At 45.0% G+C, this 25,404-nt stretch overlaps 1 protein-coding gene across 3 annotated transcripts in view; it reads left to right on the top strand.

Annotated features, from left to right (window-relative positions):
- The window catches only part of aup1 (AUP1 lipid droplet regulating VLDL assembly factor), a 52,143-nt gene extending 29,128 nt beyond the window's left edge, over positions 1–23,015 (top strand). For all 3 annotated transcript variants that reach the window (XM_067980297.1, XM_067980244.1, XM_067980308.1), the window contains 6 exons: positions 3,003–3,069; positions 6,246–6,351; positions 10,263–10,418; positions 14,645–14,823; positions 16,690–16,781; positions 20,279–23,015. In XM_067980297.1, the coding sequence (XP_067836398.1) occupies positions 3,003–3,069; positions 6,246–6,351; positions 10,263–10,418; positions 14,645–14,823; positions 16,690–16,781; positions 20,279–20,342 (664 nt within the window). In that variant the 3' untranslated portion in view covers positions 20,343–23,015. The remainder of the gene's footprint in view (positions 1–3,002; positions 3,070–6,245; positions 6,352–10,262; positions 10,419–14,644; positions 14,824–16,689; positions 16,782–20,278) is intronic.
- Positions 23,016–25,404: the final 2,389 nt, after the last annotated feature.

The raw sequence follows: 25,404 nt of genomic DNA, 5'->3' as shown, positions 1-25,404 counted from the left end.
CTCGCGTTTGGCTGACTGCTTTTATAAGATAAGGCCCCTCCCCCTCCATGTTGTGTGTGCGAATGCAGCACCCGGTGTTAACCGGTGTTGGCTTGGTGATGACGACTTTAGTTTTTCATGATCTGCCCATGGGTTGGGGCAGAACGGCTTTTTCCTGTGTTATGATTTTGATGTATTAACTTAAGAACATAAACAGGAAGAGGCCGTTCAGCCCATCCAGTTCCCTCTGCACATGTATGTTCTCCTCACTCCGCCAACAGCACTAGCGCTATTAGTATCTCTACAACTCCAACCCCTTTCCAACAGATATTGGTCCAGTTCCTATCTAAAGATGCTGACTTACCTCGAAACGACTCCCTCCTTCAGGGTAGGGAAGGTGGGGGGTGGTGGTCTGTTCCACTAGATTGATTCCTGGGATGAGAGGGTTGTCCTATGAGGAGAGATTGAGTAGAATGGGCCTATACTCTCTGGAGTTTAGAAGAATGAGATTCTGAGGGGGCTTGACAGGGTAGATGCTGAGAGGTTGTTTCCCCTGGCTGGAGAGTCTAGAACTAGGGGGCATAGTCTCAGGATAAGGGGTCGGCCATTTAAGACTGAGATTAGGAGGAATTTCTTCACTCAGAGGGTTGTGAATCTTTGGAATTCTGTACCCCAGAGGGCTGTGGATGCTCAGTTGTTGAGTATATTCAAGGCTCAAATAGATACATTTTTGGACTCTAAGGGAATCAACGGATACGGGGATCGGGCGGGAAAATGGAGTTGAGGTTGAAGATCAGCCATGATCTTATTGAATGGCGGAGCAGGCTCGAGGGGCCGTATGGCCTACTCCTGCTCCTATTTCTTGTGTTCTTGTGTCCACTATCCTGTGGTTGGAACTGGAACTGGAAGTGTGGCTAAATTACTTTTTTTCATAAAAATTTATCAGGCCGACAAAGTCAATCTTTCTGTTGCTCCTCCAGTGAATTTTCCTCCCATTTAACTAATTCATGCCCAACGCTAAATGATACAGTAACTGTTGGCTGTTGAGGGGAGTGGTGAAATTTTACTTGGCCACTTAATGTTGCAAGCAAATATTTCTATCTTGCCTTTTTCTTCATTTGTCCTGAAAGGAAAAAGTAAGTTTAATACTACAATAGCCTAATGGTTGTGAAACCAACTTAGGAACATAAGAACAGGAGTAGGCCATTCAGCCCCTCAGGCCTGCTCTGCTATTCAAAAAAATCGTTACTGATCTGTACCTCAACTCCATTTTCCCTTTAATAGTGTGTGGGCTAGTACAAGAAAATAACCATGAAAACTGCCGGATTGTTGTAAAAACCTAACTGGTTCACTAATGCCCTTCAGGGAAATAGTACTCCTACGCTGCAACCCAACCTGGTCTATATGTGACTCCAGTCCCACGCTATGTGGTTGACTCTTAATGGCCTCAACTAGAGCAATAAATACTGCCTTGTCTGATCTGTTTGTACAAATTACCCAGGGTCAGCTTGATTCAGAGGTAGCACTCTCACCTCTGAGTCAGGAGATTGTGGGTTCAAGTCCCACTCCAGGCTGACACTGAGGGTGTGCTCCATTGTCAGAGATGTCTTTCTTCAGATGAGACTTTAAACCGAGGCTTTGTCTGCCGACTCGGGCGCAAAAGAGCAAGGAGTTCTCCTGATGTCTTGGTCAAAATTCCTCCCTCAAACAACAGCACCAAAAACAGATTAAGTTGTCTCGTTGCTGTTTGTGGGACCTACAAATGTACGTCACAGGCTGCGATATCCTGAGGACTTTTAAATGCAAGTTCTTTTCTTTTACTATTGCAAAATTTGTCTGATCCTTCCCTTACCCATTTAGGAGATTAGGAACAGGAAAAAGAAAATATGCAGTAATGCAAATTTGTACAATTATTTTTATTCCCTCTGTTTGAAGATGAATAACAAATGCCGGTAACTTTCTCACTGACATTCTCCCCTCCTCTCCCGCAGACAGTGGCTAGCCCTGGGATACCGCATCACCGGTGTCAGAAGCCCTTCTGTGGCTCTGTCAGTTGGCAATTTTTATCATAGAACTGTCCTTTACTGCACAGAAGGAGGCCGTTCGGCCCCTGGTGTCTGTTCCGGCAGCTTGCTAGAGCAATGAAAAACTAATCCCACTGCCCCACTCTCTGTCCCTGCTGCATATGTTTGTCTAATTTCCCTTGTGTAAAGAAATTTCTCCTAACCTCACAATAGCAAGTCATGGAATTTAATTCAATAAATCTGGTCATTTGTTGGCTAGCACCAGATAATGACTCTGCCGGGATTGTTGCAGACACCCAACTGGTTCACTAATGTCCTTCAGAGAAGGAAACCTGCTTCCCCCGAGCCTGTCTGGCCTACATGCGACTCCAGTCTCACACTCTTGATGCCCTCAGGATAACCAGTAAATAGCCCACGCCCAAGTAATAAATATTAAGTTTTTCTCTTCATCCACACTCTTCAGTGTCTTTCCATTGTTTTTCATTCCAAATATGTATTCCCTCACACTTATCCACATTAAACTGCATTTGCCACCTGTTTGGCCATTCCATCGATCTGTCCCTGCCTTCCTAAATTCAAGCTTAGACAGTGAGTGATGACAAGATATTTCAGCCGTGAGTGGTGTCACAGTCCTGCCCTCACTGCCTCATGTGCAGACTTTCCAGCCAAACTTGATGGACAGCGGCCAGAAGTGGGAACCTTGTCTCTTTTTGTTTCTCCCCATCCCAAACCCCAGGATCAGCTAATTTGGTGTAACTCAAAACTGCAACCTTCCTGGTCGATGTGCCTCAGGACCTCACCTCGGCAGCGCACAACCTGTCATCAGTTTAATCCTGCTTCACAGAAATGTCCGAAGTTAATTTTGGGAATAAGCAGCCTTAGAAATGCCAGCAGTCAAAGTATTCTGGGTTAGAATGCCGAACTTTGTATGAATGCCATTGTAACTCGCTGCCGTATCCTAATCCTTCATTATAGTTGTGTGTATCCTGGATCTTTTAGGTGGCTGCCCAGCATGTCCCAAATGGATGAAGAGTCCGAGGAGGAATTTACAGTCAGAGTCCAGGAGGTAAGTTGCTTGGCGAGCTACTGGGAGCATTTGCACTGAAATATTACCCCCAGAATTACAGCAACGGCCACAACTTGTATTCACTTTGAACTTAGGTGTCAGCCGTGGCTCAGTTGGTAACACTCTTGCCTCTCAGTCAGAAGATTGTGGGTTCAAGTCCCACTCCAGAGCCTTGAGCACAAAATCTAGGCTGACATTTCAGAGCAGTACTGAGGCAGGAGAAGCACAGTCAGACGTGCTGTCTTTCAGATGAGATATTAAACCGAGGCCCCGTTTGCACTCTCAGGTGGACGTAAGATCCCATGGCAGTATTTGAAGAACAGCAGGTGAGTTCTCCCGGTGCCCTGGCCAATATTTATCTCTCAACCAACACCTAGAATCATAGAATCATCACAGCACGGAAGGAGGACGCCTGTGGCGTCCGTGCCAGCTCTCTGCAAGAGCAATCCAGCTAGTCTCACTCCCTCGCCCTAACCCCGTAGCCCTGCAAATTTTTTCCCTTCAAGTACTTATCCAATTCCCTTTTGAAAGCCACGATTGAATCTGCCTCCACCACCCCCTCAGGCAGTGCATCTCAGATCACAGCCAAGTGTGTAAAAAAAAAAGTTTTTCCTCATGTCGCCTTTGATTCCTTTGCCAATCACCTTAAATCTATGTCCTCTGGTTCTTGATCCCTCTGCCAATGGGAACAGTTTCTCTCTACTCTGTCTAGACCCTTCATGACTTTGAACACCTCTATCAAATCTCCTCTCAACCTTCTCTGTTCTAAGAAGACCAACGCCAGCCTCTCCAGCCTATGCACGTAACTGAAGTCCCTCATCCCTGGAATCATTCTAGTAAATCTCTTCTGCACCCTCTCCAAGGCCTTCACATCCTTCCTAAAGTGCGGTGCCCAGAACTGGACACAATACTCCAGTTGTGGCCGAACCAGTGTTTTATAAAGGTTCATAAAAACAGATTATCTGGTCATGATCGCATTGCTGTTTGTGGGGTTTTGCTGTGCGCAAATTGGCTGCTGGGTTTCCTACATTAGAACAGTGACTACACTTCAAAAGTTCTTCATTGGCTGTAAAACGCTTTGGGGCTGGCGAAAGGCGCTATTTAAATGGAAGACTTTCTTTTACAACTTTGGAAACAGAAGTGTGTTGGATAAATCCATATCATTTTTAATAACAGATTTGAAAATTTAGAGGCAGTAATATGTCTGACAACTAAATACATTTATCACTGTTTCAAAACATTCATCTTAAGACTACATACAGAGTAGTATACACAGTCCTACATCTGGAAACTTGTCTGTAAAAAAACTCCTTGGGAATCGTGAGCAGTGCCTGTCCAGGCCGTTCTCGGGCCTCGCCTCGAAGGTAGCTAATATTTCCACTGAGTTTTACTTTGTTGTGCCTGTGCTGACTCTTTGAAAGAGCCAACCAATTAGTCCCACTCCCCAGCCCTTTTTCCATAGCCCTGTAATTTTTTCCCTTCAAGTATTTATCTAATTCCCTTTTGAAAGTTGCTATTGAATCTGCTTTGTCTTTTATATTATTTTAAAAACAAGCTTTCATTAACCAATTCTTGCTGAGTTTTAACTTTGTTAGGCATTTTATGCCCCTTTGGGCATGGTGACCTATGGGGCATAAAACAGATTGCTGGTCACACACAAAGATAGGGGCCAATCCTGGTGAATATGCTGGTCAATGTACTGTTACATTGTCTTAAGGTTTCATCCTTTAGCAACGTTTGCTTCCTATCCCTGCTCTTTCTGAACTATGGCTTTTGTCCTGGAGAATCATTGTGATCAAAAGATAAGATCTGCTGGTATACAGTTTAAACCAATCCAACTTGTTAAAATTGGATTGCCATGTGGTTAAGGAAAGAATACTGGAGCCTGGTCTTTAGTTGCTTCCAAGCCTTTATTCACAGAGATTCTCCTTAAACACACACCACAGCCTAGATAAGTTCTCCTATAAAAAGGAAACAAGAGAGTCCCCAATTGATACCCAGCACCTGAATACAATTAACACTAATTGATATAAACCATACAATTAACACGACTTACTCATGTGGATTAAACATAATTAGCTGTTCTGTTCTGCCTTCATGCCATATCAAAAAAAATGTGAAAACACCTCTATACTCTTCCAAAGTGGTTGCCCAGGGTGATTAAGAAAACCGCTGTGAGGGAGGATGAGCTGGCTGCAGGAGCAGTCGAGGTAAAGACTGACATGTTTGTGCTGGTGCAGAGATTAAACATACGACCAGAGCTGAATTGCCTATCTCGTTCCAGCAATTTTCTCACCGGTACCTTCCCTGAATGGCCAGGAAGTGTGGGCTGGCGGTTTGTTTGACTGTGGAGGACATCATGCGCAGGCAAGGCCGATCCTGTTCTCGATCAACACTCGTGCCTGACCATCTGAAGCCAGAATAGTGATTGATTTTTAAAATTGTTTTTTTCCCTTCCCCCCAGCTTAGGGGCACAGGTAAATTGTAGCACCCCAAATGCTGCCATGGCTGAGGTTAGCACCTTCCTCACAGACTGAAAATTGAACCTAGGAACTTCCAGTTTGTACAACTCAATGCTGATACCTGGTGGCTTCACCACTGAGCCATCCAGGCAGCACCACCGTTCTCGCTGACCTTCACTGGCTTCTGGTTCCCCCAACGTCTGATATTTAAAATTATTTTCCTTGTCTTTAAATCCCTCCATGGTCTCGCCCCTCCCTATCTCTGTAATCTCCTCCAGCCCTACAACCCTCCGAAAACTCTGCGCTCCTCCAATTCTGGCCTCTTCTGCATCCTCCACTTCCTTCGCCCCCATCATTGCCGGCCGAGCCTTCTGTTGCCTAAGCCCTAAGCCCTGGAATTCCCTTCCCAAACCTCTCGACCTCTCTCTCCTCCTTTAAGACCCTCCTTAAAACCTACCTCTTTGATCAAGCGTTTGGTCACCTGTCCTAATGTCTCCTCCTTTGGCTCGGTGTCAATTTTTAATCCAATTACTTGTTAAAGGCGCTATATAAATGCAAGTTGTTAATACGAGAGTGCATTATGGTTTACATCTCCTCTTCAGTGTTTCCTTGATGCAGAGTTAATTCGATAGCAGTCAATATGGGTTCTCTAAGCAGCATTCAGTTCACAGTCGCCCATATGTCTCTTCAAGTCTGATATTTTTCTTTTGACAGCGTTTAGCAGTGGAACTCGGTGTTGTATCTACTCAGCATACCAAGTCCGATAAAGCGGAGTACCTCAAAAGAATGAAGCACCCGGCACCACAAGCGGTCAACTCAGGTCAGGGTTGCATTCCAGCTGCTTGTATCAATTTGCATGTACTCTGCGACTGTTCCGTGCCGGGAAAAAAACCCTTGTAAATAACAAATAGACCTCAAGAAGCTAGTCGCTATAGCTAGATTGCAAAGTCAGACATTCAACACTTGAGATGTAAACCTCGTATCAGCCTGTGGCACTCAAAATGAGGTATGCAAATAGAAGTGAGGCAATTTAATCCCACCGGGTCTTAGTAGAATCCGATATAAGAACCTAAGAAATAGGAGCAGGAGTGTAGACCACATGGCCCCACGAGCCTGCTCCGCCATTCAATCAGATCATGGATGATCTTCAACCTCAACTCCACTTTCCTGCCCGATCCCCATATCCCTTGATTCTGACTTTCTCAGCCTTGAATATAATCAACGACTCAGCATTCACATCCCTCTGGGGTATAGAATTCCAACGATTTACAACCCTCCGAAAGAAGAAATTCGTCCTCATCTCAGGCTTAAATGGCCGACCCCTTATCCTGTGACTATGCCCCCTAGTGCTAGACTCTCCAGCCATGGGAAACAACCTCTCAGCCCCCTCTTAATCTTATGTGTTTCAATTAGGTCACCTCTCATTCTTCTAAACTCCAGAGTGTATAGGCTAATTCTACTCAACCTCGCCTCATAGGACAACCCTCTCATCCCAGGAATCAATCTAGTGAACCTTCGCTGCACCTCCTCTAAGGCAAGCATATCCTTCCTCAGATAAGGAGACCAAAACTGTTCACAGTACTCCAGGTGAGGTCACACCAAAGCCCCGGACAATTGTAGTAAGACTTCCTTCTTTTCTACTCCAACCTCCTTGCAATAGAGGTCAACGTGCTATTTGCCTTCCCAATTGCTTGCTGTACCTGCATGCTAACTTTTTGTGTTTCTTTGTACAAGGACACCCAAGTGTCTTTGAACACCAACATTTAATAGTTTCTCACCATTTAAAAAATATTCTGTTTTTCTATTCTTCCTACCAAAGTGAATCACATTTCCCCACATTATACTCCATCTGCCACCTTCCTGCCTACTCACTTAACCTGTCTATATCCTTTGCAGACTCTTTGTGTCCTCCTCACAGCTTACTTTCCCACCTAGCTTTGTATCGTCAGCAAACTTGGATACAATACACTCGGTCCCTTATTCTGAGTCAGTAATGTAGATTGTAAATAGCTGAGGCCCAAGCACCGATCCCTGCGGCATCACACTAGTTACAGCCTGCCAACCTGAAAATGACCCAATTATCCCTACTATCTGCTTTCTGTCCGTTAACCAATCCTCTGCTCATGCTAATATGTTACCCCCAACCCCATGAGCCCTTATCTTGTGTAACAACCTTTAATCTGAGATAGATAGCCTTTTGGCAATCAAAGGTATTAAGGGATATGGGCCAAAGGCGGGTATATGGAGTTAGATCACAGATCAGCCATGATCTTATCAAATGGCGGAGCAGGCACGAGGGGCTGAATGGCCTACTCCTGTTCCTATGTGGCACCTTATCAAATGCCTTTTGAAAATCCAAATATTCGACACCCACTGGTTCCCCTTTATCTACCATGCTAGTTACATCCTCAAAAAACTCTAATAAACTTGTCAAGCACAATTTCCCTTTCATAAAACCCTGTTGACTCTGCCTAATCATATTATGATTTTCTAAGTGCCCTGTTACCACTTTCTTCATAACGGATTCCAGCATTTTCCTGACGACTGATGTCAGGCTAACTGACCTGTACAATTAGCCAATCGTTGCGCCTTGACAGAAATCGGAGCTGGCTGTACCTGTTTACACTTGGCAGAGTAGGTTGTAAATACCTTTTATTTCACTTAGACAGATATGGGTGAGGAAGGATGTTTGACCCATCAAAGCGCCTCCATCCAAAAGATGCTGCAGTTTCAATTTCTTTCCCCCCAATCCCCTCCGCACAGCATCCAACTGTTAAATGATTCCAAAATTTTCACCTCCACGACCTTACCCCTGGACGTTCATGCCTTGTGTGAAGAGCATTCTTTTCACTAGTTTGAACTAGTGTCCTTTGTCCTGTTGCCACGTTTTAGTTTGAAGTAGTCTTCCAGATCATACTTTTCCCATACTTCCTTAATATCGCCTCTCCGCCATCTCCTGTACAGGCTGAAGATCTCACGGATTTCTTCATCTCCAAGGGAGAGATCATCCATTCAGCTGCCTCTGCTGCTCCCCGTCCCCCCTGCCCAGTAAATAAACCTCTGCAGTCCCATCCCCACACTAGCCCAGAACATTCATATCTCCATATCTCCTCCTCCCTCACTCTCTCTCTCTCTTCCCTCCCCCCCACACCTGCATATCTCCTTCTGCCCTCTCCAAGCTCATTTCATCCATGAAACCTACCTCTTGCTCCCCTGATCCCAATCTCACAAAATTGCCTTCCTGGCCCTCATTTTAGCCTTTATCGGGTACTGTTCTCCCCACCTTTCAAAACTGCCGTCGTCACCCCCCCTTCAAACCCTCTGTCCTTCTTAACTATTGTGCCATATCCAAGGTCCTTGAACATGTTGTCGTCTCCCACGTCCGTGCCCACCTCCCAGAACTCCCTGTTTGAAGCCTTCCAATAAGGTTTTTGCCTCTCCCACATCACTAAAATGTCCCTAACCAAAGATACCAACAACATTCTCTGTGACTGTGACCGTGACCCTGGTGCATTATTCTTCCTCGAGATTTCTGCAGCCTTCGATCGTGCGCTTCTCCTCCATTGTCCAGCTCAGTGGGACTGCCTTTCCTTGGCTGCACTCTTACCTATCTGATCGTAGCCATGGCACCTCGAGCAATGGCTGCTCTCCCCTGCAGTCTCGCCTTCATGGAGCCATCCTTCAACAGTCACACCCCTCTCCCCCCTTACTTATATACATATGAAATTAACAAAATTATCTGAAGCCATGAGGCTGTTTACATATGGTGAAATGCAGCTCTACTTCTCCAGCGCCTCTCTTGTCCTCTCTGCGGCCTCTGTGCTATTAGACTGCTTGATTGACATCCAGTCTTGGATGAATCGTAAGTTCCTGTAGCTGAACGTTGGGAAGACCAAAGCCATCATCTTCGGCCCCCACCACAAACTCCGTCCCTCCATACTGACTCTATAACCCCTCCGTCAGTGTCTCAGATCTCAACCTCAACGTCCTATTCAACCCTGAGCTAAGCTTCTGACTATCATAGAGATTGCCTGCTTCCATCTCCGTGATATTGCCCCGTCTCCAGCCCTGCCTCAGCCCATCAGCTGCTGAGACTCTCATTTGTGCCTTTGTCACCTCCGGGCTCACTTTTGCTCCAATACGCTCTTGACTGGTCTCCTATCCTCCACCCTCCATAAACCTCAGCTCATCCGAAACTCAGCTGCCCGTTTCCTATTCTGAACTAAGTCACACTCGCCCATCACACCAGTCCTCACTGACCTGTGTTGGCTCCCAGTCCCCCCAACACCTCCAATTTAAAATTCTCACCTTTGTGTTCAAATCCCTCCACAGCCATGCCCCTCACTATCTCTAACCACCTCCAGTCCTACACCACCCCACTGAATTCTCCGTTCCCCTGACCCATGTCCCAATCTTTGGCAGCAGTGCCTTCAGCCGCCTAGATCCCACTCCACCCTTCAAACCCACCTCTTTTGGTTGCCCTTTCTCGGCCTGAGGTCTATTTTCCATTTGCCTCTGTGAAGCTCCTTAGGGTTATTTCTCTATGTTAAAGGCAACAGGCAAGTGCAAGTATCAGTAAATCGATACAAATATATTTTTCACTGATTTTTACATGGAAACTCCTGGGAGGTTAGATGTGTTGGTGCTGAGCACATAGGAACATGGATAGGAGAATCTTGGCAGGAGAAGCTTAAGTTGGAACCTTTGATCTCTGTCTCTTTGCTTCTACAGCTAACAGTCATCCTCCCGCAGCTCGAGCTCGCACCTTCCTCCCAGGCCTCAGCATTAGTAGTCTGTCTGCAGAGGATGTTCGGATCACGGGAATGGCAAAGCAGGTCAAAGAAGTGCTGCCTCACATCCCACTCAGTGTCATTAAGATGGACTTAGGTAAGACATCAGTTTTTCTATCTCCCCCCACCCCCAACACCATTTCAATTCTACTTTTCTCATCCCCATTTTATTTTTTTATCCACTCCCTTCCCCACATTCCTTTCCACTGATCATCATTCAGAACAGAAGGTGCTGATGGAGGGCGCCATTAGATACTTCTCTGTGACCATTTAAGACTAGTGTAATTTGACTAGCTGTTTGCTTTTTTTCTGTCTTCCCCCCCAATGTATCCTTCCCTCTCCTGGACCTGCTCGGGTTAAGTATCACCAGATATCAGCTGGTACCTCACCCATATGACCATTCTTCATGTGTGACGCTAGACAGTGAGTGTTGCCGGGCTGTTCAACCATTGGTCTGGGCTGTGATGCATTCAATCAGGTCTACAGCACGCGTTTTGAACCAGTGGTCACCTGGATTAGCTGGCAACTCATGACATTACTGTTTTCTGGGAACTTACTGTGAGTAAATTGGTTGCCTACAGGACAATAGACTTGTTAGCAAAATAAAAGCCCATGGGATTAAAGGGACAGTGGCAGCATGGATACAAAATTGTCTAGGAGACGGAAAGCAGAGAGTAGTGGTGAACGGTTGTTTTTCGTACTGGAGGGAAGTATACAATGGTGTCCCCCAGGGGTGTCTATTGGGACCACTGCTCTTTTTGATATATATTAATGACCTGGATTTGGATATACAGGGCATAGTTTCAAAGTTTGCAGATGACACGAAACTCAGAAATGTAGTAAACAATGTGGAGGATAGTAACAGACTTCAGGAGGACGTAGACAGACTGGTGAAATGGGCAGACACATGGCAGATGAAATTTAATGCAGAGAAGCATGAAGTAATGCATTTTGGTAGAAAGAATGAGGGGAGGCAATATAAACTAAATGGCACAATTTTAAAGGGGATGCAGGAACAGAGAGACCTGGGGGTGCACATACACAAATCTTTGAAGGTGGCAAGACAAGTTGAGAAGGCTGTTAAAAAAGCATATGGGATCCTGGGCTTCATTAATAGAGGCATAGAGTACAAAAACAAGGAAGTTACACTAAACCTTTTAAATCACCAGTTAGGCCTCAGTTGGAATATTGTGTTCAATTTTGGGCACCACACTTTAGGAACGCTATCAATGTGTTAGAGAGGGTGCAGAGGAGATTTACTAGAATGGTGCCAGGGATGAGGGACTTCATTATATGGAGAGACTGGAGAAGCTGGGATTGTTCTCCTTAGGACAGAGAAGGTTAAAGGGAGATTTGATAGAGATATTCAAAATCATGAATGATTTTGATAAAGTAAATAAGGAGAAATTGTTTCCAGTGGCAGAAGGATCTGTAACCAGAAGACACAGATTTAACGTGATCGGCAAAAGAGCCAGTGGCAACATGAGGAAACATTTTTTTTACGCAGCGAGTTGTTATGATCTGGAATTCACTGCCTGAAAGGGCGGTGGAAGCAAATTCAATAGTAACTTTCAAAAGGGAATTGGGTAAATACTTGAAGGTAAAAAATTTACAGGGCCATGGGATAAGAGCAGGGGAGTGGGACTAATTGGATAGCTCTTTCAAAGAGCCGGCACAGGCACTATGGGCCGAATGGCCCCTCCTGTGCTGTACCTACTATGATGCTATGAAGAGTGACTAAGTCATTGGCTGTGAAGCCCTTTGGGACGTGTTGAGGACATGAAAGGTGCCATACGTGCAAGTTCGTTACTGATCAGGAGTAGATCATTTTTGTTTTCCCCTCCCCAGCCATGGGGCACTGAAGGCAACTGTAATGCCCCAACTACTGAAATTAAGTAATTCAGTACAGACCTGAGATCTCTGCACCTTATGCTTTATTAACTGCAGTGACGCCCCCTCCACAGATTCCTCAGTGAAGCTTGTTATTGACACTCTGGCAGCAATGTTGGTGTTTTTTTTTAATGGGTTATTGTTGCCTCAGTAACGTTTTTGAGTTGTGATGTGTGCTGTGGTCAATGATGACGTATTGAGTGCAATGAAAATTAGGTGTCAGCCATGGCTAACACTCCAGTGCAGTACTGAGGGAATGCTTCACTGCTGGAGGAGCAAGAGAGTTCTCCCGGTGTCCTGGCCGGTATTTATCCCTCAATCAACGCCCAAAACAGGTGATCTGGTTATTACGACGTTGCTGTTAGTGGGATCTTGCTGTGCCACATTTCCTACGGTATAACAGTGACTACACATCAAAGTACTTCACTGGTTGTACAGTGCTTTGGAATGCTGAGGTTGTGAAAGGCACTGTATAAATGCAAATCTTTCTTTTATGTATTGTGGTCCTTGTCCTGGCTTGATGTGAAATAACGGGACCAATGTTTGAACCAGCGACCGCGCCCTCCCAAAAGTGACAACGATTCTGTTTCTGCTCGCCCCCTCCCTCACTCTGTTTTGTTTTAAATTAGGAAAGGGCTGAACCTTAAAAATCTTTGATTTTAAAACTTGGAAGAATCAATTGAAAATGAACATATTGTCCAATTTCTGCCATTGGAGGGCACTATCACATTTACAAAAGCAGACTACATGTGCGAATCGATGCAGAACAAGAGACTCCCTGTTTGTGCCTGCGTGTTGCACAAAGAATCTTGGCTATTAACAAAAAAACGTGTTCAATTTTCTGTGTGTTAGGACAAATATTAAGCTTGGGTATTTGGCTGATCTTTCTGAGAGCTGCCAGCAAGTCTGGAACTATAAACCCAGTAGAATGGAAAAGAGAAAAACAAAAGACCTGCATTTATATAGCACCTTTCACGACCACAGGATGTTCCAAAGCGCTTTACAGCCAATGAAGTACTTTTCAAGTGCTGGCACTGCTGTAATGTAAGGAAACGTGGCAGCCAATTTGCGCACAGCAAGCTCCCACAAACAGCAATGAGATGATGACCTATTTTAGTGATGTTGGTTGAGGGATAAATATTGGCCAGGACACCAGGGAGAACTCCCCTGCTGTTCTTCGAAATAATGCCGTGGGATCTTTTACATCCACCTGAGAGGGCAGACGGGGCCTCGGTTTAACGTCTCATCCGAAAGACGGCACCTCCGACACTGCAGCACTGGAGCGTCAGCCTAGGTTTTGTGCTCAATTCTCTGGAGTGGGGCTTGAGAACACAACCTTCTGACTCAGAGGCGAGAGTGACAGCTGGGGATTTCCTCAGTACATCCCTCCCAAAACGCCAGCAGCAGGCTGGCCCTTCCTCTCCCAGAGGGATGGTTGAAGAGGCAGCCTATTTCTCCATAGAGCACTCCGGTAGAAGTATTCTTTACTTTGATCCCCATGGTCCACGCTAAATTAACTGGTCTCAATCAGGACTGTGGCTACAATCTACCTCAGCACCCCTGCGCTGGAGAATGGGTAGGGGGTACAGCTAAATGAGCTACGTTTCTTGCGCCTAACCAGTGTCCAGTGATTCCTGCCGGAGATTGTCATGTATCGGTGACTGGACTAGGCAGGAGTGAGTTAGGCTGTGGTTGCCCATCCGTGACTGTAACTCACTGAAACATTCTGCCTGGATTCCCACAGGAAGAATGACCACTTGGGCAAGGAAACGGCACGCAAATTGAGGTGTCAGCCGTGGCCCAGTGGGTAGCACTCTCGCCTCCGAGTCAGAAGTTTGTGGGTTCAAGTCCCGCTCCAGAGACTCGAGAACAAAATCTAGGCTGACAGTCCCAGTGCAGTACTGAGGTAGCGCTACACTGTCGGAGGGTGCCGTCTTTCGGATGAGACATTAAACCGAGGCCCAGTCTGCCCTTTCAGGTGGATGTAAAAAATCCCACGGCCACTATTCGAAGAAGAGCAGGGGAGTTCTCGACGGTGTCCTGACTGATATTTATTGCTCAACCAACATCTGTAGAAAGATTACCTGGTCGTTATCACTTTGCTGTTTGTGGGATCTTGCTGTGCACAAATTGGCAGCTGTGTTTCCTACATTACAACAGTGACTACACTTCAAAAGTACTTCATGGGCGGTGAAGTGCTTTGGGTCGTCCTGAGGTTGGGAAAGGCACTATATAAATGCAAGTTCTTTCTTTTTCTTAGTAAACCAAATTGGGATTTGTGTGTGTGTTTTTTTTAAAAAGTATTCTTTACAGAACAGCCCTTGATGTGATGCAGTTTTTTTGTGACTTTCAGAGGGTTGGGTGGCTATGAGCAACCAGTCTAAGTGATCCTAACCCTATCCATTAACCTTGCTTCACTTTTAACTTCCTCAGTAAATACGAAATGCGTTGACACGACCATCACAAACCTGCTGGAGGGAAGGGTACAGTTCACCCCAGAAGAAGTATCAGCCAGTCCCTCCAGCACATCTTTATCGAGTCACCCTCACCTGGCACCTTGTGATTCCATCACCTCTGTGAAGAAGGCACCGATGGACGCGCGTGCTGCTAAGGTAAAAGCCCGTGTTGCGTCCAGCTGCTTTAATATTAGCTGCAGTAATGTCGGCAGATCCTGACACCCCGTGCAACGTCCAAGTAAACTTGCTGGTCCGTTAAGGCGGCCTGGCGAGAAGACCCTGAGTGTCTTCCAGCAGCTCTTAATTTGGTCATGTCGCACGTTGTGCAAGAGGCGCAAGTCAGGAGCAAGCGGTATTACAATATCAAAGCAAGGGACTGAAAGCACTTGCGTTCCTCTTCCTCAGCCTGGTCCATCCAGGGTCCGTGTATGATTCTTCTGTCAGGGTCCCACCTCCATCCCGTTATCTTCTAATCACCTTTTAAGAAATCCGGTTCCTCCCCATGCATCCACCGGGGGGAGTAAAGCAGTGTTGTTAATACCTCCGTAAATCTCAATCTGCCTTTAATGGATATCGACCCAGCTCTCTTTTAAAGATCACCGTTAACCCCAGGATCAGCCACTTTCTCTGGGAGTGTGTCCTGCAATTTTACTGTCTTGAGAAGGGAGAGGGGGATAACAAGTTATTTTTCTAATCTGTAGTCTCACTAGAGGCTCACCTGCTACTCATTATCCATGTTAACTAGCTACGTGGCTGGTCCTTAGTGTCAACGGTCTGACTTATGAGGTAAGGCTGGAGAAACTTGAATCTTTTCAGTTTGTCAAGGAGGCGTTTGAGAGATGATCTTAAAGGGGTATGTAAGACAGTGAATGGTATGGAAAAGGTGAATTACTTTAAATTGCAAGAGCAAGACAAGGAGACACGGGTTCAAACCTGTAAAAGGCAAATTTAGGCCTGATAAGAAGAAATCCTTCTTTATTCAAAGAATGATTGATGCATGGAATGGACTCCCAGATGGAATATTGTGGGGGCAAAGACTCTGGAATCATTTAAGAAACAATTGGATGTTGTAGTGGGACAACTCTGGGGTCATTCTGGACAAAAGGGGTGCAGTGGAGATTTACCAGAATGGTACCAAGAATGAGGGACTTCAGTTTTGTGGAGAGACTGGAGAAGTTGGGATTGTTCTCCTTAGAGCAGAGAAGGTTAAGAGGAGATTTAATAGGGGTGTTCAAAATCATGAAGGGTTTTGATAGAGTAAATAAGGAGAAACTTTCCAGTGGCAGGTGAATCGGTAACCAGAGGACACAGATTTAAGATAATTGGGGAAAAAAAACTAGGGGGGAGATGAGATTTTTTTTTACACAGCAAGATGCTATCTGGAATGCACTGCCTGAAGGGGTGGTGGAAGCAGATTCAACAGTAACTTTCAAAAAGGAATTGGATATAAACTTGAAGATGAAAAATTTGCAGGGCTATGGGGAAAGAGCGGGGGAGTGGGACTAATTGGATAGTGCTATCAAAGAGCCGGCACAGGCACGATGGGCCGAATGGCCGCCACCTGTGCTGTAAGATTCCATGATAAGATGGGCTAAATGGCCTTCCTCGTCGTAATTATCTTGTAATAAGAGTTTCCGTAACAGGAAAAGGGCCACTGGGCCAAACAAGCCCATAATTTTTTCCAGAGATCAGCCCACCTACTCAAATGTCTCCACATATCGCTCAATACCTTCTCTCCAGCACAGTACATCTAACTGCCCCTTAACCCCATTTATATCATCCACTTCAGTGCCCTTCCACGGTTCTGTTATTCTGCTAATTTGTAAGTTGGTGGTAGATTAAGCTGCTGCCCAGTGCAGTGAGCGCTGGATTTGGAATGTAGCAGAAGTGACTTTTATTTTGGGATAAGGGCCCCTCGGGGCAGTAGCCGGAGCTGAGTGCAGATCCTCCAGGGTGGTATATCCATGATGGCTAGAATGGCCTTTTTACCTGATTATGTTTTTTTTTGTCCTCTTTTCAAAGCCTGTTACTAAAGCGACATTTGAGAAATCACCAGTTGACAGACACCTGTCACTGCATGAAAGGAAAGAAGCCCTATATGCATACGCAAGGAGGTCAGTACCGCTCGTGTTGTTAGTGTTAAACGCAGGTTTCCCGCTGCACAAGGCAACCGTTGAAACGCGTAATGCTTCTAAAACTTTAACCTAACATTCAAAGTCAACCAGCAAGCATACGAGGATACAAACTTGATTTAAGACACACTTTGCTTAGAAAGTCAGAAAAAAAACCCCAGTAACTTGTACATTACAGAGCATGTAATTGTACTGAACTTTATAATTACATAACTGGACTCTACAGTTACATAACTGGACTCTACATCTACAGTTACATAACTGGACTCTACATCTACAGTTACGTAACTAGACTCTGCGGTTCCATAACTGGACTCTACATCTACAGTTACATAACTGGACTCTACATCTACAGTTATATAACTGGATTGTGCGGTTATTTTACTGGGACTTTACAGTTACATTGCTGGACTTTACAGATACTTAGAATCATAGAAATTTACGGCACAGAAGGAGGTCATTCAGCCCATCGTGTCTGTGGCTGCTGAAAAAGATCTATCCAGCCTAATCCCACATTCCAGCTCTTGTTCTGTAGCTTTGCAAGTTACGGAACTACAAATGCACATCCAAGTACTTTTTAAATGCGATGAGGATTTCTGCCTCTGCAACCCTTTCAGGCAGTGAGTTCCAGACCCCCACCACCCTCTGGGTGAAAACATTTCTCCTCAACCTCTTTGCTAAGAAAAATAGGTCCTCCCTATCCACTCTATCTAGGCCCGTCATAAATTTTATACACCTCAATTAAATCTTCCCTCAGCCTCCTCTGTTCCAAAGAAAACAACCCCATCTATCCAATCTTTCCTCATAGCTAAAATTCTCCAGTCCTGGCAACATCTTTGTAAATCTCCTCTGTACGCTCTCTAGTGCAATCACATCTTTCCTGAAATGTGGTGACCAGAACTGTATGCAGTACTCAAGCTGTGGCCTAACCAGTGTTTTATACAGTTCTAGCATAACTTCCTTGCTCTTATATTCTATTCCTCGGCTAATAAAGTCTACAGCTTCCTCGCTATCGACCACACGGCCAATTTTTGTATCATCTGCAAACTTCGTAATCATGCCCCCTACATTTAAGTCTAAATCATTGATATATACCATAACATGCAAGGGACCTAGTACTGAGCCCTACGGAACCCCACTGGAAACAGCCTTCCAGTCACAAAAACGCCCATCGACCATTATCCTTTGCTTCCTGCCACTGAGCCAACTTTGGATCCAATTTGCCACTCTCCCTTGGATTCCATGGGCTCTTACTTTTCTGACCAATCTGTCATGTGGGACCTTGTCAAAAGCCTTGCTAAAATCCATGTAGACTACATTAAATGTACTAGCCTTATCAACCCTCCTTGTTACCTCCTCATAAAATTCCATTAAGTTAGTCAGATACGACCTTCCCTTAATAAATCTATGCTGACTGTCCTTGATTAATCCATGCCTTTCTAAATGACAATTAATACTGTCCCTCAGAATTGCTTCCAATAATTTGCCCACCATCGCGGTTAGGTAAGCTGACTGGCCTGTAATTAATCGGTCTATCCCTTTCCCCCTTTTTAAACAATGGTACAACGTTAGCAGTCCTTCTGTCCTCTGGCACCACGCCTGTAGCTAGAGAGGATTGGAAAATCATGGTCAGAGCCTCCACTATTTCCTCCTCTTAACAGCCTGAGATACATTTCATCCAGGCCTGTCGATTTATCTACTTTCAAAGGTGCTAAACACCTTATTTACCCCATCCAATATTTCACACTCCTCCTCTTTAACTACAATCTCTGCATCGTCCCCCTCTTTTGTGAAGATAGATGTAAAGTATTCATTAAGAACCATACCTACGTCTTCCGCCTCAACACACAGGTTACCTTTTTGGTCTCTAATAGGCCCTACTTTTTCCTTAGTTATCCTCTTGCTCTTTATCTATTTATAAAATATCTTTGGGTTTTCCTTGATTTTACTTGCCAATATATTTTCATGCCCTCTCTTTGCTTTCCTAATTTCCTTTTTAATTTCACCCCTGCACTTTCCTATACTTCTCTAGGCTTTCTGCAGCATTGAGCTCTTGGTATCTGACATAAGTTTCCCTTTTTCACCTTATCCTACCCTGTAAGCTCCTTGACATCCAGGGGGCTCTAGATTTGGGAGTCCTGCCCTTTTTTTTGTGGGAACGTATTTGCTCTGAACCCTCACTATCTCCTCCTTGAATGCCTCCCACTGCTCTGACACTGATTTACTTTCAAGTAGCCGTTTCCAGTCCACTTTTGCTAAATCACATCTCAGCTTTGTAAAATTGGCCTTTCCCCAATTGAGAACTTTTCCTCCTGGTCTATCTTTGTCCTTTTCCATAACTATGCTAAATCCAACTGAATTATGATCACTACCACCAAAATGCTCTCCCACTGATACTCCTTCCACCTGCCCAGCTTCATTCCCTAAAACTAAGTCCAGAACTGCCCCTGTCTTGTTGGGCTTGCTACGTGCTGGCCAAAACAGTTTTCCTGAATGCAATTTAAGAATTCTGCGCCCTCTATACCTTTTACACCGATTCTATCCCAGTTAATATTAGGGTAGTTGAAATCCCCTTCTATTACTGCCCTATTGTTTTTGCACTTCTCAGAAATTTGCCTATACATTTGCTCTTCTATCTCCCCCTGACAGTTGGGGAGTCTATAGTACACTCCCCGCAGTGTGAGTTCCACTTTTTTGTTCTTCAGTTCCACCCATATGGCCTCATTTGATGATCCTTCTAATATATCATCCCTCCTCACAGCTGTAATTGTTTCGGTTACCAATATTGCCACCAACCCCCCCCTTCATTTTTTATCCCCCTCTCTATCGCGTCTGAAAACAGGAATGTTGAGCTTCCATTCCTGCCCCACTTTAAGCCATATTTCAGTAATAGCTATGATATCATACTTCCACGTGTCTATCTGTTCCCTCAGTTCGTCTGCCTTATTCACTATACTCCTTGTATTGAAGTATATACCATTTAGCACTGCCAAACTCCTTCGTTGTCTATTTTTTAACCTTTGTTTCCTCTAGCTTCCAAACTCGCTTACTAATCTCTGTTGGTGCTGTCCTTTTCCACCAGTTTGGACACCAAACTTTGCCCACCTTTCTTGGAGGGTCCCAGTCTGGGTGAAGTCACCACGGTAACTGCACCTTAACAAGGTGTGAGCTGTTGGTTGAACGGTTGGGTCTGTCCAAAGTAGCCGGAGGGTTTAAATACTGTACAAGCGGTGCCTTTGTCATTGACCAACCACGGGAATGACAAATGGCTGGCGTTAGTTGCTCTCTATAGATGGCTGCCCACAATAACCGCAAGTGGTATAAATGATGGTGAATCGTGTACATATAAATGTATAATTTGAATTGTTAACGCCCATAGAGATGAGGAATGTTAGTTAATCTTGCGAATTGCGGCGGTCTCTCCTAATTCCTGTGTGTTCCTCTGTAGTCTCTGACCACTTTCTCCCTTCCCGAAACAGACGATACATAGAGAAGCACGGATTACAGCCACAGAGCGAAGACAGCCAGGACGGGCAACATTGAGTTCAGCCACAGGACCCGAGACTTCACCTGTCATTTCTTTTCTTGGCTCTGTGTAAATGGCACCACCTGAAACATTTTTTTTTTCTTTAGTCTTCTTTTGGGGGTTGTTTGTTTATTTTGTTTGAAAAACTTTCTCTTCAATAATATGGGTCTGATTTTTAAGATGTTTTATGGGCAATCTTTACAAAGAAAATAACTGAGGGTTGGGGGGTGCAAGGGAGGAGTTTTGCAGAGTGGTCTGCATGGCAATCATGCATGTTCATATATTGGATACTTCTAATACTTCTGGAAAGAGATTGTGTCCCCCTTTTTTTTTGGAGTCTTTATAAAGAGCTTACAGCCGATCTCTCCCCTCCCTTCGCTGTCGTGTTGTGTTCAATGAAAGTCTTTTTGTTTTACACGGAACGGTTCCTTTTGTTGTGCACTTGTGATTTCGTTTTTTTTTCTTTTTGGCATCGGTGCAGTGGACACAAAACAGAAAAGGGCGAGAGAAGGCAGCCAGGGCCGATGGGACTGCCTAAATGTGGCCGCAAGCCAATTCTACTAGCCTGCCGATTCTCAATGTCTACTTGCGCTTACTTTTCTTGCTCTGATTGCTGCTACTCTTTCAATTATGTGGGCCTGGAGGCTCTGTTCTCTGTAACCCTGTTGCTCCCCACCCCCTCCACCCAACCCATCGACGGATACATCCTAAATCGGAACACCAAGGTCCGTTAGTGTCTGAACGTTCATGTAAACTTCATACGTGCCTTGGTTAGAACCGAAGTAACCCGCAAAGACAAAGGGGTTTGAATACTCCTGTTGTGCCTGCCAGGGAATATTAAGTGCCAACTTGGCTCAGTCGGGCGCACTCTCGCCTCTGAGCGCGAATGGTTGAGAGCTCAAGCCCCACTCCAGGACCTGAGCACATTGGGCGAGTGCTGCATTGATCCATTAAACCAAGGCCCTGTTTAATGGACATTACAAATCCTGTTACATCTTTTGGCGATTTTAAACACGTGATATTTTCTTGGCATCGCCGCCCACTCCAGGAAGTGGACCTTGCCCCATGTCTAGGTTAAATGATGGCGCCACCCAGAGATTGTGACAGACAAACCCTTGCTACTGGGAGGCATCACATGCTGCCACACAACTCCTCTCTCCGAAAAACCGACTGAATATACACTCTCGCCAGACCAAGACTGGGACTCTGAATTAACAAATGGTTTTAATTCAATAAAGCAGATAAACGAACAGTAAATGGCATAGAACAATGAATCATGCACTCTACTACCTTCCACTCGAGACAGACCCAAGCATAACATTGAAATGGTGTAAAATAGCAGGGATTGAGTTCAGAGCCATGATATTGAATCTGCTGCAGGGAAATAATCACATTTAAACTGATGCACTTTGATTCTGTGCCAGTAAGACTGCTTGTGTAATATTCTCCTCATCCTCGCTTTTATTCTGTCTATTTTCTGAACCTACCCTTCTCCACTGACACTGTTGATTCCTTGCTAGCTTCTACGGGCTATCACCACTAATGGTCCAGCCTTCAGGTAGGAGCCTACACGGTAGGGACCGAGCCTGGTCCTGTCCTTGCCCCTGACATGCACCGTACGGTACGGTAGTGGCTATGGTGCTGGACTGGCAACTCAGGTCATGAGTTCATATCCCACCGTGCAGATTATGAAAATGAATCCATAGAATTATATAGAATTTTACAGCGCAGAAACAGGCCATTCGGCCAAATAGGTACATGCCAGTGTTTATGCTCCACACGAGCCGCCTCCTACCTTACTTCATCTAACCCTATCAACATATCCTTCTATTCCTTTCTCCCTCATTTACTTATCGAGCTTCCCCCTATGCTATTCGCCTCAACTACGTCTTGTGGTAGTGAGTTCCACATTCTCGCCACTCTGGGTAAAGAAGTTTCTCCTGAATTCCTTATTGGATTTATTAGTGACTATCTTATATTTATGACCTCTAGTTTTGGTCTCCCCCACACAAGTGGAAACATCTCTATGTCTACTCTATCAAACATAAGAACTTAAGAAATAGGAGCAGGAGTAGGCCATCCAGCCCCTCGAACCTGCTTCGCCATTCAACAAGATCATGGCTGATCTTCTACCTCAACGCCATTTTCCTGCACTATCCCCATATCCCTTGATGCCTTTAATATCTAGAAATCTTGATCTCTGTTTTGAATGTACTCAATGACTGAGCCTCCATAGCCCTCTGGACTAGAGAATTCCAAAGATTCACCATCCTCTGAGTGAAGAAATTTCTCCTTATCTCAGTCGCAAATGGCCTACCCCTTATTCTGAGACTGTGACCCCTGGTTCTAGACTCCCCAGCCAGGGGAAACATCCTCCTTGCATCTACCCTGTCGAGCTCTATAAGAATTTTGTACGTTTCATCGAGATCACCTCTCATTCTTCTAAGCTCCAGTGAATACAGGCCTAGCCTACTCAATCTCTCCTCATTTGACAATCCTGCCATCCCAGGAATCAGTCTGGTGAACCTTCGTTGCATTCCCTCTATGGCAAGTATATCCTTTCTTAGTTAAGGAGACCAAAATTGTACACAATATTCCAGGTACAGTCTCACCAAGGCCCTATATAATTGCAGTAAGACATCTTTACTCCTGTACTGAAATCTTCTTGTAATAAAGGCCAACATACCATTTGCCTTCCTAATTGCTTGCTTCACCTGCATGTTAGCGTTCAGTGATTCATGTACAAGGACACCAATGTCCCTTTGAACATCAACATTTCCCAATCTCACCATTTTAAAAAATACTCTGCATTTCTCTTTTTCGTACCTCGTTTTGTGTCATCAGCAAACTTGGAAATATTACATTTGATCCCCTCATCCAAATCATTGATAGAGATTGTGAACAGCTGGGGCCCAAGCACCGATCCCTGCAGTACCCCACTAGTCACAGTCTGCCAACCTGAAAAAGACCCGTTTATTCCTACTCTCTGTTTTCTGTCTGTTAACCAATTCTCAATCCATGCCTGTATATTGCCCCCAATTCCATGTGCTCTAACTTTGTTCACCAACCTCCCGTGTGGGACCTTATCGAAAGCCTTCTGAAAATCCAAATACACCACATCCACTGGTTCCCCTTTTATCTATTCTACTAGTTACATCCTCAAGGAACTCCAATAGGTTTGTCAAACATGATTTCCCTTTCATAAATCCAAGCTGACTGCCAAACCCTTTCATAATTTAACTTACTCTGTATTAAATGGAATTATATAGAATGTGCAGCACAAAAACAGGCCATTCGGCGCAGCCGGTGTTTATGCTTGTCGTGAGCCTCCTCCCACCATACTTCATCTCACCCTATCAGCATACCCTATTCCTTTCTCCCTCGTGTTTATCCAGCTTCCCCTTAAATCCAGTAAATCTGGTATAAAAACAGAAAAGCACAGCAGGTCGGAGAGATGAGGATCAAGTTAATGCTGGTCACAATGACCTTTCGTTGGGTTCGATTATTGTTTTTATTTCAGATTTCCACCATCTGCAGTATTTTGTGGCTTTGTTTCAATAAAACTTGGTTGTGTGTGTGAGCTGGCACCAGAGGATGTCCATGCAAGTTGCAGGATTGTATAAACCAACCTGTGCTTTAGAGAAGGGAACCTGCCCCAACCCCTACCTGACCTACAACTGCCTCCAATCCCCAATCTATGATTGACTCTTGATGCCCCTCTGAGTTGGCCTAGAAAGCTGGGTAACTAGAGATGACCTTGCCAGTGTTATCCACACCCCACAAGCAAAGTTACTGGCCAAAGGCAGAACTCCCTGACCCCCGCCCAGAGGGACAACACAAACCTCCTCCTGACCGAGATCAGCTAACTCAGCGCGCCTGTGTCTTTCCAGGTCTGTGTGGCTCAGTTGTGTATTGGGCAGTTCACTTTTCCAATGAGCCAGTGAACAAACTGAAGGATTTGAATGTACTACGTGCGGATAGACCTAGTCTACCTCTGGCTCAGTTCGGTAGCACTCTCACCTCAGTCAGAAGGTTGTGGATTCAAGTCTCCAGAGACTTGAGCTCCATAATCTAGACCGACACTCCCGGTGCCAGTACCAAGGGAGTGCTGCACTGCCGGCGGTGCTGCCTTATTGGATGAGATGTCTGCCCTCTCAGCTAGATGTGAAAAACCGCATGGCATTATTTGAAGAAGAGCAGGGTAGTTCTCCCTCTGTGTGCTGGCCAACATTTATCTCTCAACCAACATCACTACAGATTATCTGGTTATTATCACATTACGGTTTGTGGGACCTTGCTGTGCGCAAATTGGCTGCCCCGTTTCACTACATTACAATAGCTTGACTACACTTCAGAAGTACTTCATTGGCTGTACAGCGCTTTGGGACATCCTGAGGTCGTGGAAGGCGCTATATAAATGCAAGTTTTAAAAAAAATATAAGGACAACTGATTTAATTGTGAAGTGTCTGAGATCATGTGGATTTGATCTGCAGAAACTCAGCAGCTGTCCTAATGCATCGGCCTAATATTGATTACATTAGGAGCTGCATAGGAGGCAATGCGTGTGTGGCTATCACTCGTGACCTTTTCTACCCTCTCTCCGATCACTATCTGTTGGCATTAGTGAGGCCCAGTTGCCAGATGGGAGACTCCGATTGCCTTGTAATTACATTTGAGTTAACATAATATCTGTGCTTTTTGAACATCCCTCCCCAACTCTCTGCTACTGCTTTCACTCTCTGGGCTGTTCCCGAGAACATCTGTCATTTAAAAAAAAAAAAAATTCTGACAGGACAAAGAAAATAATCGTCCCAGAAAAGGGTTCTGGGTGGATCATGCACTGCTGCCTCTGAGATACTCACAAGCATGCCCAACCCATGTGGGATAGCACCTCAACACTACTTCCTGATTTTACCTCATCTCAGGTTCTTAGCCACGGTGTTGTGCAATGAGTCCCTAACGTGTTATGAACTTGGAATCATTTGAGGAACAGTCGGATGCTGTGCTGAGTGGAGCAAACTATGAGCAGTTTTGAGAGAGTAAATAGGGAGAATCTGTTTCCACTGGCAGGAGGGTCG

This window comes from Heptranchias perlo, chromosome 1 (assembly GCF_035084215.1).
Source record: "Heptranchias perlo isolate sHepPer1 chromosome 1, sHepPer1.hap1, whole genome shotgun sequence".
NCBI lineage: Eukaryota > Metazoa > Chordata > Chondrichthyes > Hexanchiformes > Hexanchidae > Heptranchias > Heptranchias perlo.
Note: the sequence above shows the minus strand (reverse complement) of the source record. Positions and strands in the feature narration are given on the sequence as shown.